A 13,751-nucleotide genomic window follows, 5' to 3' on the forward strand; every position below is an offset into this window, starting at 1 on the left:
AGTGTACTATATAATAAAATTATTCCCCAAGGTTTACTGAATCAAGAAATAGGCTATCTGAAGGATCTTCCAGCCAGTGAGGATGAATGACAGCTCCCTCATGGGAGCCCTAGGTAATTTGAAAAACCAATTCTAGTCCACCTTCTGATCCCTGAGCTTGCGGAGTCTTTACATACTGCCATTTAGGACATTTTCTACAACCCTGAGTCTGCATTAACTCAGGCACTCAATGTGGCCACCAGTAAGGGAATTCAAGGGCTTGAGAAATAAAGAACTACAGGTTTCAAGGGGCAGCCTGCTCATTCTCATGAATTGATTGCTACTAATCAGCTCTGTAACTGTCCAGCCATGAAGCAGGCGTTTTGAAGGGAGAAGTTTGAGCAGATTGACTTTATGAATGAGTCAGCCACCTGCAGAGCCAGCATTTGTGTACATGTCCCCAAATTATTTTGTTTTGGACTGTGATTGCACTATTATAGCCAGGGGCGGGCTGGCCCGGCGGGATACCGGGAATTTCCCAGTGGGCTGTCGTCTGAATGGACCGTAATATCCACCGTAAAGCCTCTAACACCGTGGTCACCAAGCCATTGATTGCAATCAACTGGTCGATCATGAGGGCTCAACCAGTCAATCGCGAGGCATTTGGGCCTCCCCGATTTATCCCCCACCCCTAAGAAGCCCCACTACCTACCTCCAGTGACAATGGAGGTAGTGGCAGCTTCCTGTGGGGTGGACGGAAGTCCGGCAGCTGCGCATCACTTCTGGGGGTTCCAGAAGTGCAATGGCTGCTCCCCTCCCCCAGGTCTGTGGCATGCCAGGAACTGGGGTAGAGGGAGTCCCCAGAGGAAGAGCGCACCGGGGCTTTCCCTTCTCTGCAGGAGGTGGGGACAGAGTTGTCCATGGAGGAGACACATGCCGGGGCTTTCCCTCCTCTGCGGGAGGAAGGGGTAGTTGTCCGCAGAGGAGGCGCATGCCAGGGCTTCCCTCCTCTGCAGGGGGAAGGGGGGAGTCGTCCCTGGAGGAGGCCCATGCCAGGGCTTCCCTCCTCTGTGGGGGGAGGGGGAGGGGAGAGGATTCCTGGGAGGAGGCGGGTGCGGGGGACTCCCTGCCCCCACTGGCACCCTGTCCCCTACTGCCTCCTGCCCCCCGGCACCCTGTCCCCACCTGGCACCCTGTCCCCCACCGGCACCCTGTCCCCTGTCCCAGCACCCACTAGCTCCCTTCCCTAGTACTATGTCCCCTGCTCCCACCAGCACAGTTGGGGCCACATTAGTGAGGCTTGGAGGGTTTTTGGAGGAGGTTTTTTTTGCATCTCACTTGTGTGGCCCCAACTGACTTTTCTGTGTCAGTGACCCTTGATTCAAAACAGGTTCCCCGCCCTTCTCATAAATAAAGACAATGCAGAAACTTTTTTGTTTTGACATAGTATTTTATTTAAAAATGAAGCCTGGCCAACAAACCCCCAATTGGGGCCAAGCCCCCATCTGGCTGCAGCATCATAACACTCCTGCATCCCCCCAACCACAAAGCTGGAACCCCCTGCCCTGAGCCTCTGACATACTCCAACCCAAATTCCTGCACCCTCACATCCACAAGACTGTGGTTTACTTAGTACCACATCCCTCCATCTGACCCCAACGCTCCCCAGCTTGAAGCCCCTCCCTGAGCCAGAGTCCCCTTTTCCACCTCCTCTTGCATCCATATTTCCTCCCAGACCTTGCCCCTCTCACCCTTTCCCACACCCAAATCCCTCATTCCCACTTTTTTTAGTGGAAGAGCAAACATGCTCTTTCGGCAAGCCCTGTATTCCTTGTTCCATGAGGAATAAGGGGGCTTCTGAAAGAAGGGGATTTTCTGACATTTGGTCCCATTCAGACAGGCCAAATGTTGGAAAAACCTCTTCCTACAGAAGAATTGAAAAAAAAGCAGCAGTGTAGAGTGTATATGGGCTGGGGATAGCAAGTGATGGAGAGGAGGAGAATAGAGAGGGTGGGGCTTCAAAGAAGGCGTAGGGTCTTGGGGGAAGGATGGGGTGGTAGATCTTGGCTTGTTCTGACATTTAAAAAATGCTCTTGGGTGTAAAAAGTTTGGAGACCACTGTTCTAATACCAAAAAATCGGTAATACCAAAATACAAAATGTTTCTGAATAAATCTGAGGCGGCCGAGACCGTGTGTGTGTATGGTAGGGTGTGGGCCACTGCACTAGCTCGGCTTTGGTTTCTTTGGCGCCAAAGTGAATGACGTCGCATTATGGTTGAAATCAATAGAACGGACGTGCGATGCGCAATGGTGTATGACAGCAATGCATAGGCCTGCTTTGTGTAACGGTGGAATCGGTGATGGAGTCTCTTGAGTCTTGACCGGCGAGTAGAGAGTACTCAGTGGTTGAATGTGTTCTGTTATTGTCTGTCATTGTGTGTGTGTGGTTTTCCGTAACTGACAATAAATAACAGTGTGAGTACGGTGTAAACGAACAAAGATAGTGTGCATGAAAAAGTGAAAAAGTCAGCTGTTCTCAACCCATTTCTCGGGCCTATTTTGATTGCCAGTCCACACCGATTATAGCCATTCAGATATATGTTCAGTTCAAAATAATTTTCATAGTGAAAAAGGAGTAGACATTTAAATGAGTATCAAAAATTAATTAGACATTTTGTGGAAGGGTTACTAAACTTCATGCTTCAGGATTAAGCCAATTTCTAGCTGTTAGACAAAAGGATGGGACATAACATGAGGGACAGATTGTTCCATGTCTGCTCATGCTTTCCTCTGAAGCATCTGATGCTGGCCACTGTCAGAAACTATACCTAATTCTGATCCACTATGACAGTCCCTGTGTTCCTATAATATATGTCATTTAGCCCACAGAACAGCTAGTCAACAATATTATATATGAATTTAGTAATTTCTCAAAAATAGATTTTTGTCCCATATAATAGCTTTTAAAGACCTTAGAAGTTAGCATTTGGGCATGTAAATTTTTCATGCATTGATCATGTTGAGTCGATCCAGTTTAATTACTAGTACTCAATTTTTACAAATCCTGTATCAAGACTTTAACACTTATGTTAGGAGGACTCGGCAGAAGCACAAGGTCCTGCACTAGCAGATCCTGATATAGGTTTGGCACCACAAGTCAGTGTTAAAAAATACTTATATTTTTAAAAAATGATTCTTATTGTAAAGAGCACTCCAGCTTGTAAACAAAATAATGTTGATCCTGATCTCACAATCTGATACCTGCAGGTGGAAACAGGTATGTACCAGAGTCCTGTTAGAGTTGGCAGGAGTCTGCATGAACATGGGTCTTTGACTATGCAATCAGATTCCAGAGTTAGGAGGTATGTCCTGACTGCAGGCTTCTTTCAGAAGAAGCTTTCCCGGAAGGGATCTTCCAGAAAAACTTTTTTAGAAAGAGAGTGTCCACACAGCAAAAGCACATTGAAAAAGCCATCTGCTTTTTTGAAAGATAGCGTTCACATTCATTGGACACTATCTCGTATTTAAGTGGTGATTACTATGGACGGAGTGGCCACTAGAGCACATGTGCTTTTTCCTGGAGGCCTATTTTTTTAAAAAAACCCCTCTTCCCTGTCCACGCATGTCTTTTTCCAAAAGAGCTCTTTCGTAAAAAGGCTTCTTCCTCATAGAAAGAGGTTTACTGCTGTTGGGAAAACCCCTGTGTTCTTTTGACTTTTTGTTGAAAGAATGCAATTGTAGTGTGGACATAAGTGAAGTTTTTCCAGAAAAATTGCAGTTTTTCAGGAAAATCTCTGCAGTGTAGACACACCCAGAACCTTGGCTATTTAAATGTTTTCCACCAGGATACCCAAAGTGTGCCAGCTCACATTAATATTTAACCTCACAGACTATAGCAATTCTACTACGTATTATAGTCCCAGAAGGCTGATCTTTTCTTTTTATAAACCCACTCTCAGTCTGAAGTGAAATCTCTATAGTTCATATTAGTAATATATATGGACATATACTTATCTCATAGAACTGGAAGGGACCTTGAGAGGTCATTGAGTCCAGTCCCCTGCCCTCACGGCAGGACCAAGTACCATGATATTGGTAATGATTGCTTAGCAGTAACAGCACAATAACAGGGCCCCTGACAACTTCAGGTGGTGAGTACTTCAAAATACATAGATGCCCTAGAGAAACAACAATAGTATGCATCTTCTGTTGGCTGGATGTTGAGGTTTTTTGGTCATGTGTGAAAGATATTAGAGGCATCTGTAGCACTGTATTTTCTATTAAAATAGAATGCTGAGCAAGTATTATGCTGGGAAAAATTCTAAGTCAAATATCAGTAGAAAACTAAAGACTAACTCTCTATTTAAGAGATCTTATCTGTGAATTTCACTTATTTATTTTTCTTAGTCCTTCTTGAATTCTGACCCATCAGTTCAAATAAAGCTTGAACAAAAAGAAAATAAGATTCAGCCCTTTCTTTGGCATAGTCTTGTTGTTTGGGTCTGTATACACAACAACTCATCTCGATTAGATGAAGTTCTCCAACATCTTCTGTTCTATAAGGATGAGCTCCACCAGAAAAACTGGTAAGGATAACTGTATAAACATGATATAGTTCTTATGGAAACTACCTTGGTGCTTAAATGTTAAATAACCTTTGTGCTTAAATGTTAATCACACTTAAATTGCCTATGAAAAAGATTTATAATCTCAGTGCCAAAAGCAGAAAGCAATTTATGTACTTTGCATTACTTCATTTTATCAATAAATTGTTCATACTTTTTTCGCTAGAAGCACATACAGATTTTGTACTAGTTTGTCTTTATTAAATTAGTTATTGATAGGAACTTCATTCCAGCATTTTAAGTTGCCTTAATTTTCCAAGTAGTTAAACAGCAGAAATGAAGTGTACCATCCTTCAGGGAAATATATCAAGCTTCGATTTTTTGTTGTTGCCTTTCTTACTTGTGAAATGTAACCAAAACTAATCTTGAATGATTAAAATTAATTTTGCACAGGAATGTTTTCCTGAATAGAGTCTATTAATTTAAGCAGCAACAGGCAAAATCTTGACTGTGTTTAGCAGAGCTACAGTATGAAATTAGTGATCTTTATGAATTTTTTTGAAAAAAAAATAAGCATCTGCAAAATGTTACAAGGTACATGCTCATTCATCTACAAAATTCTGCTCAAAAACATAATAGGAGATTGCCCTGGGAACCAGATGTAAGCTTCCCTAGAGATCAGTGATATACCATCTCATGGGTTTGGTTCAGCTCTGTAAACTCCAATGAAATGGGACAGTGAATAAAACAGAAACCTCAACAAGCATATTTTTCCTTTTGTTTTGTTCTTGAGCCTTAGTACATAGCTATATTTGGAGAAGCAGAAGGAAGGTTTTACGTAAACATAAAGTCTGACAAAAGAAGGCTAACTCTAGCTATAACCGAGACCCCTGAAAAGAGGATGTGAAGCTATGCATCCTCCAAGCAAGGGGTACCCTTGTTCTCATTTTCTCCTCCACCCCTATTTACAAGATAGCAATTTTTATAATTTCTGTCATTGTCTCCCATTGTCATTAATTTCCCTAGCTATGTGTTACTTTGTTTGTCAGTGGCTTTTCTGAGCACACTGTTGTCTATGGGTGGCCAGTGACCTGGCAGCTTGGGGTGCCTAGCCCCTGGCCCACCTCTTATGCCTTCCTCTTTGACCCTCTTTAATCCCTCCAGGAGCCCAAAGCATGCTCAGCAGAGCCCTGGAGTGCTACAATCCCAGGACTGCTCAGCTGGGGGCAGGGAGGCAATGCCCCCAGTCCTGGTGTGCTACAGCTTCAGCACCCACAGCTTCTAGGTGGTGTGGCAGTAGCACCCACAGCCCTAGGGCTCTAGGACACAGAGCACTGGGCAGGCAATGCATCCAACCCCTGACTTCCCGTGGGAACTACACTTCCCTGAGGGAGAGGCCACAATAGGGGAATGCTCAGCCTTCCCCTGCATATAGTACCTGGTGCACATTCTAGTCTATCATACTGTACTAACCCATAAATGAGCTAGACAGATCTCAGTTATGTATCTGTCACAGTCCCACTCTGACACGGAGACCTTGGCATGAGCTGGTGACTAGTCTGCCAATATCACAGCATCTACTTAAAGAGAGATTTTCAGCTTATATACATAAGGTAAAACATTGTATAAGCAAACCTAGATTACAGAAACTTCCAGAGAGCACCTCTATGATCTCATTGTATAAGAACCTTCAAAACAGGCCAGAACTAGAGACAATACTTGTTCAGTATGGAAAGGAGTATGCATACGCACACATGCATACACACGCACACATGCACACACATGGACACATACACACATTTTCCACAATATCAAACCAAAACAGATAAAAGTTTGAAACTGTCTAGAATCAGGGGGATTCTACTTGGTTCTCATGGAAAGCTTTAAACCAGTTCAGGCTTGCTTGAAAGTTCTATGAATGTTTCAGAGATCCTGAGGGCTCTTTCATAACAACAACCATATGCTTGGCAGTGTGGGTCCATAGTGCTGAATGTCCATGGCCACATTGTATAGCTTTATTTCAGGCATTTAAAAACTCCAGAAAATTATTATTGATCTGGCTGACCACAAAGCTGGCAATGGTCAATGACTGGGCCACATCTCCTCCTGACCGTAAGTCTGATCAGGGGCTCAGCATGCAGAGACTTTATCCCTGAGGCAGGCTATATGACCAGGAAGTTCCAGCTGGCAGTGACCAATGAGGACCACAATCCTCTCAAGGCTAGTTTTCAATAATACACACCTATTACTGATAAAAATCAAACAGTCAAAAATTCCCATCGGTTGCTGTTTGCAATGCATATGAAATACTTCCAGTCACCTGCTGTCTCATTTGAGCAACCAGACTAGACAGTGAGGCTAGCTGTGAGCTTGGTCTAAAGCACATTTGAGGCAATGTCTACACTGCAGAAAGAAGTTGAAAAAGGATACACAAATTGCGAACCGCAATTTGTGTATCTTTTTCCACAAGAGGCTTTTCCAAAATTTGGCCCGTCTACACAGGGACAAATTTTGGAAAAACTCTTTCAGAACATTCCTTATTCCTCTCACAGAGAGGAGTACTGGGATGTTGAAAGAACATGTCCGCTTTTTTGGAAACTGTTCCAAAAGAGTGCACGTGTTCCAGTATCCCGGAAAAGCTCTGCAGTCTAAACATAGCCTAACTCAAGCAGAACAGCTTCAACAGACAAGAAAGCAGAATGCCTAGGGCTATTTCAGAACAGGTGCAGGCATAGGCACCAGGGCAGACTCACGCCTAGTCTATGCTGGCAGAGAAAATCAATGTAAGATGCACAACTCCAGCTACATGAATTGCTCACTTTTTTACTGAACTCACTTAAAGGCTGGTCTTTATGACATCACCTAGCAAAGAGGACTACACACTGACTGTACCTTATAGGAAGACATACCACCTTTGGTTTGGTTTAAAGTTGCTGCCAATTCATGTCCTTGGGTCACCCTGACTCTTGAAGGGGTAAATAAAATGTCCTTATGCACTTCTCCACACAGTTTAAAGAGCTCTAGCATATCCTGGTTTTCCCATGCTGAAAAGCCTGGCTCCCCTTCTCCACAGTCACAGGTAAGGCCCCTTAACCACTAGGTTAAAGGTTACATGGTAGGTCTCAGTCTTCTTCCCCCTCAGTTGTTTGTGGAGGCATTCAAAGGTACCTCACGAGAAATGATTTTGGCACCTAAGTGGCTCCTGGCCAGGGATTACAAGTAGAGGTCAGGTTAGATGCTGAGAGGGTAGATGTTGGTTCAATTTCCTTCTCCCAGCCTGAGGAGAAGAGATTTGAATAACAGTTCTGCATTCTCTCACATGTGAGTCCCAGTCAGGGACATAAGGAACACACTAAAGTGGGTTGCACCTTGGAGCATCTTGAGGCTGTGACATTATTATTAAGTAACAATTAGGTAAGGCTTAATTGATTAAGCCCTTTGTAGTGCTGGGTGCTTATCTGGGTGATGTGGGTTCAACTCCTTCCTCAGCTTCCAGAGGAGGGGCTTGAGCAGCTGTCTCTGAAGTGAACGTTCGAGTGCTGGGCTAAGAGGTGGTCTCCCTGAGGTGTGCCTGGTGTTTGCTGCATCATCCTGTTTTGCTGCAATTGCTTCACTTTCATTCATGGGGATGCACAAAGCTAGCAAGCAGCCCTGGGGAGCCTAGCAGTTTGGGTATGTAGTTAATGTATGTTAAGCTTGGGGCACAAATCCCCCTTTATGCTTGCTGAGCAGGGATTTGAACCTTCCTTTCTTACCTCTCCAGTGAATGGCCTAAATGCTGGACCAGGAACGAATGTGACCTGGGGCCTCCCTTAGTCCTTTCTGCTGAAGTGGCTCCACTTTCAGTACATTTTCATCAGACCAAAGCCCCAATAATCAGCCTTGTGTAGTTTACTGGTTGGGTGTGTGCAGGAGGTGGAAGTTTGGAGTTCACATCCCCTTCTTGCTTGTTGATCTCTCACCTCTCAAGTGACTAGGCTAAGAGCTGGGCTAGGAGCTGGCTTTCTCTGTGTTTCCTTTTGAGGATGGGCTACTGTCATTAGATAATTACATTGGCATTGAGCCACAGGCAGCCCTTGAGTGTCCCTGTAGTCCAGAGGTTTGGATGCCTGCCCATTGACAAATGCAAATGTTGTTTTGAATGTTGATCTCTTACTTTTCAAATGAATGGCCTGAGTGCTGGCCTAGATGGTAGTTGGAGGTGGGAGCTTCTTCAGCCTCTCCTGTTCATGGCTGGCCACGTTCAATAAATATGAAATGAGAATTGGGTCACTTAGCCCTTATGACTCCCTCTTTATTCCTGTGCTTTGGATACCAGTCCCAGAGGCAGGGAGGCACGGCTTCCAATTCCTTCTCTTCATGTTGAGAAATGAGTGGCAGGGTGATCTATTACCTTCAAGTGTTCCACTTTAACTATATATTAAGCGGGGCACAGTAAGCTTCCAAAGCCCTCTGTGGTATGGCGGATAGGGTACTCCGTTGTGGTGTGAGTGTCCTGGACTCAAATCCCTGCTCTGCCAGGCAGGAGGGCCTCTGGTGTGAGTGCAGAGTCCTTGCAACTGATCAAAAGCCTACTTGTAGCCCCTCTTGCTCTTTTAATTAAATAGGAATTGCTGCTGGGCTATAAAAAAACCCAACTTGCTCTTGTCCACCACGATCAGGAAATAGGCCCAGTTGTTAATTAAATTTAGGGTTAATGTTAATGAAATGTCACTATATGTTCAGGTTAAAAATATGTTTCCAAAGACTTTTAGGCATATCAACGGATTTTATATTTCAGTGAGGTACTGATGTTGATGGAGAGTTCTCTTAAAACTAGTTCCTCAAATAGTCTGAAGTGACAGGGCAACTAATTTGTTAAGCTCTCTGGAAGAAAAGGAATGTTGTCTCTTTAAGGCTCTCTTGAAGGGTATGTGTGTGTGTGTGAAAGGGGAGTATGGATAGATAGAAAGAACAGGACGATTATGGAAGCAAGTTTTTTTTACTACAGTAATGAGTGGAAAAGTTGTATAAACATCTTTTATATCCTACCCACTGTACAGAGCTCTCTGTGTTTAAAGCATCTTGTTGTCATGGAACTTTTTGGTTATTTTTATTCATAGCCATTGCAGACACAATGCAATATAATAAATTAATACAGTGTAATACATGCCAGTGAAGTGCATAAGAATCCCCTAGAAATAGTAATTTCCAAAGATGTGTAGCATCAGCATAAAAGTATCCATGTATAGTGCTGCAGAACTACAAAGCGTTTATGTTATAACTTACTCCTTTTAAAGCCATTAATAAAAACAGGCCAAATTCACTGTTGCTAAAATTTGAATATATTAGCTGTTTAATGAGTGATCTCTAAAGGGTGAATTTCATGGTTAAGAGACTTCACTGCTATTTCTTTTGGATATTTATTATTTGTTTTTGACAGTGCTCTGTAAGTGTGAGGGCTAGGCATTGTCTTGATTTTCAAGAATGAGTAGTCCATACTCTGAGACTCTCAGAGTCTAACAAACAGGCAGTTACAGATTCACAGTCACAGATTTCAAAGCTGGAAGGGGGACCATTGTAATAATCTAATCAGACTTCCTGTATAACACAGGCTATAGAACTTCCTCAAAATAATTACTAGAACTTCTTTTTTTAAAATTGTGAATGATGGAGAATCCACTTTTACTCTTGGGGAGTTGTTCCAATTATAACAACTCACTGTTTAGTGACTTAAAAAAGTTACCTTATTTCCACTCCAAATTTGTCTTCTTTTAACTTCTAATCATTGGCTTTTGTTATATCTTTCTATATGGCTGTGTCCAGACTCCATGCCTCCGTCGACGGAGGCATGTAGATTAGCCAGATTGGAAGAGGGAAATGAAGCCGCGATTAAAATAATCGCGGCTTCATTTAAATTTAAATGGCTGCCCCGATCTGCCGATCAGCTGTTTGTCGGCAGATCGGGAGAGTCTGGACGCGATGCCCCGACAAAGAAGCCTTTCTTCATCGACACAGGTAAACCTGGTTTCACGAGGCTTACCTGTGTCGATGAAGAAAGGCTTCTTTGTCGGGGCATCGCGTCCAGACTCTCCCGATCTGCCGACAAACAGCTGATCGGCAGATCGGGGCAGCCATTTAAATTTAAATGAAGCCGCGATTATTTTAATCGCGGCTTCATTTCCCTCTTCCGATCTGGCTAATCTACATGCCTCCGTCGACGGAGGCATGGAGTCTGGACACAGCCTATAATACTGAAGAGCTTCCTCATGTAGATGCTTACAGACTGTAATCAAGTAACCTCTTAACCCCTTCTCTTTGGCAAACTAAATATATTACTCTTCTTGAACCTATCATTTCATGGCATGTTTTCTAACTCTTTTATCATTATTATGGCTCTTCACTGAATCCTGTCCAATCTATGAACATCTTGAATTGTCGGACACTAGAACCAGCAGCAGTATTTCAGCAGCAGTTACACCAGTGCTAAATACAGAGGTAAACTAACCTCTACTCCTATTTGAGATATCACTATTTATTGTTTACAACAAATAAATTTTTAAATATGAGTCAGTTCCACTATTAACAGAAATTAAATAGAATGAGTTTTAGTTACATAGGTGGAAAAAATTGCTTCACAAATACAACTATTTTGCTTTTCGCTTTTGGCTGTTTTTAATTTTGGGGTTTACTGTCTCTTTACTAAGCACTGGTTCCTTAACAAAAGTGGTTGAACCCAATCTGTTTGTTTGTCTGTGGCATATAATAGCTTAAATAAGCTTTACAGCTACTGATGTGGTAAAGTTTGCATTTAAAGTGAGTTTTATTCTAACCTCAACAGCTCTCCAGTATTATTTACTCTTCAGAGATTTTGGTTGTAAATCTTTAAGAATGACTGACTGCTAATTAATTCAGAATTTTAAGTGATTGAAAAGCAGAAACAATCCACTGAATACTAGAGCAGAGATTCTCAACCACTTTCAATGTGGAGATCACTGCTTAAGAGAGTGATCATGTTGTTGAGCACATTCTCACCGAGTCATGATTCTGAACCATCTCTACTGGACTTAGTGAATTTGTAGATATATTTAACAGTGTTAAAACCAAATATGTTTTTTTCCCCCAAAATATGCCTCTAATCTCATGAGTTTGTTCACATACAATTAACAAACAAAATTAGCTCCTCATTCCTCAGTAGGATCTTATCTACCTCTAATTCTCAGCACTTCTTCTTAGTTCTGGTGCTAATTATATCTTTGGTCCTGCTGACAGTTTCTGGCTAAAAAGCTGATAGGTAATTGTGTATAGGCTTTTCTACTCTTCTCTTATGGTTGCAACAACACCTAGTGGAGACTTGCTTGGCTTACTCCATTGCAATTCTTAAAAGGTGTGTGTGTGTGTGAGAGAGAGAGAGAGAGAGAGAGAGAGAGAGATGATGAGCACCCTGTACTGGGACCATGAGCATGCAACTACTGTATTCTCTGTAATGTGCAAAACAAAACCAACCAATTTCTCCATTTTAATTTCTGTTGCATCTTCCCTGACAGAATAAATGCAGGGAATTTGTACTTCAGTAGAGAGCAGTTTTGTTTGTACCTTGATCCAATATCTACTGTAAACTGCAAGAATTAAGAAAATTTCTCTTCCTATAAGCACAGTCTCAATACACTGTTGAATTTTGTACAAATGAATGTTTTCATTATTTGATGCTGCTGCAAGAAGGTGGGTGGAGAAGGGAAGGCGTATAGACTGTGACTGTGCTACATTGGCAAGTAGTATTTTGATACAGCAAAGGCATGGAGCAGGAAGCTCTTAGCTCACATCTACTAACAATAATATGCAATGGTGAAGATAGGTACAAACATGCCGAAGTTACCTTTCGAGGAATCTCCCTCTTTTGGTCCCAGCCTAGGTTTCCAGTTGTGACTCATGCTCAACCAATGCAGGGAAGGAATCATTGTAGCAGGGCAGGACTGAGTCTAGCTTTCCATCTGGTTGTTGTCAGTCCACTTATCAGATGTTAAACTGCACAGGCTTGCTTTTCTAGGCTTTGTCACCAGCTGGTTTGATCGGATATTGGCTGGGGGATGCCATTTTGAAGAATGTGCAAGGTCACTTCCACCCACTCAGCCCATATTCCTAATGTCACCCACTCATGGCAAATAACAGCCTTAATTGACGGCTAATAGCACGGAAGCTGGCTGAGAAGAACATTTGAGTCGCCAAAGAAGAAGGTCTCTAGAATAATGGGATCTTTCAAACAGCTGGGTGAAGAAAGAACACTGACCAGTGAAAATAGGGAGGAAGCAGCACTTTGAGGAGCCTTAGCTAATGGGTGCAAGGATGTGTGTGGAACTGAGGGATAGGCACAATAGCATGCTTTGGGGACAGTACCTAGTGGGTGACAGCTGTGCGGTGTCTAGATAGTGAGCAGCTGAACATGCAGTACCAGGGAGTTGTTGGCTGGAGGTGAAGGGAGGCGTGAGTCAGGGATATGCAGGTGGGTAAGGAATGTGCTCTTAAAAATAGCATCACTATGCAGCATGACCTTGCTCACACCATGTGTCTAAGGTCACATACAATGAGGGGTGAGATCATGTCAGTGGAGGTGGAACACAGTATCCCCAGAAGCACCAGAACATCTATAATATTCTGGGAATGAGTGAGTGGCTACCTGAGTCCTGAATCCCAGAAAGATATCATCTCTCAGGCATCAACTTCTCTCCCTCATCCTTCTGGTCAGCCCCTGGGGGTAGAGCAGGTTGCCCTCAGTGCAGAAGTGCAGGCAGCAGGTTCCAAATAGTGCCTGGAATGGGTTGCACAGTAACTGTGTAAAATCCTGTCCAGTGCATAAAAAATGTACAATTCACAGGTTTTTCTCTGGATTCTCTTTTTATATCTCATTTCAATGTACTTTCTCCTGAGTGGCTTGTTCTTTATCTGAAACAGGTCAGCAACCTGGTCATGACCCCTTCCTAGACATCTGCTTTGCAATGTCTACAAAACTATTTTTCATTTCTATGGCTAAAGCTTCCTAAACTAGTGCTTCTCCCAGATGAAATTGAGATCTGGGGTCTCACCATGGTTCCCCACAGTGGCAGGCTGAATGTCATGGGCCTCCTGGATTGCAATCCCAGTTGTACTGCCAGAAAAATATACTGGGATCCAGGAGAAAATGGGCAAAATCTAACTCTGTGCCCTCTTTTAAATGGGGAAAGGTCATCCTG

At 43.0% G+C, this 13,751-nt stretch overlaps 1 protein-coding gene across 6 annotated transcripts in view; it reads left to right on the forward strand.

Moving 5' to 3' along the window:
• TMEM232 (transmembrane protein 232) overlaps window positions 1-13,751 on the forward strand; it is a 155,913-nt gene that overhangs the window by 55,563 nt on the left and 86,599 nt on the right. For all 6 annotated transcript variants that reach the window (XM_075932031.1, XM_025190394.2, XM_025190397.2 and 3 more), the window contains one exon: window positions 4,388-4,566. In XM_075932031.1, coding sequence (XP_075788146.1) covers window positions 4,388-4,566 — 179 coding nt within the window. The remainder of the gene's footprint in view (window positions 1-4,387; window positions 4,567-13,751) is intronic.

The sequence above is a fragment of the Pelodiscus sinensis genome, chromosome 6 (genome assembly GCF_049634645.1).
Source record: "Pelodiscus sinensis isolate JC-2024 chromosome 6, ASM4963464v1, whole genome shotgun sequence".
Lineage (NCBI taxonomy): Eukaryota > Metazoa > Chordata > Testudines > Trionychidae > Pelodiscus > Pelodiscus sinensis.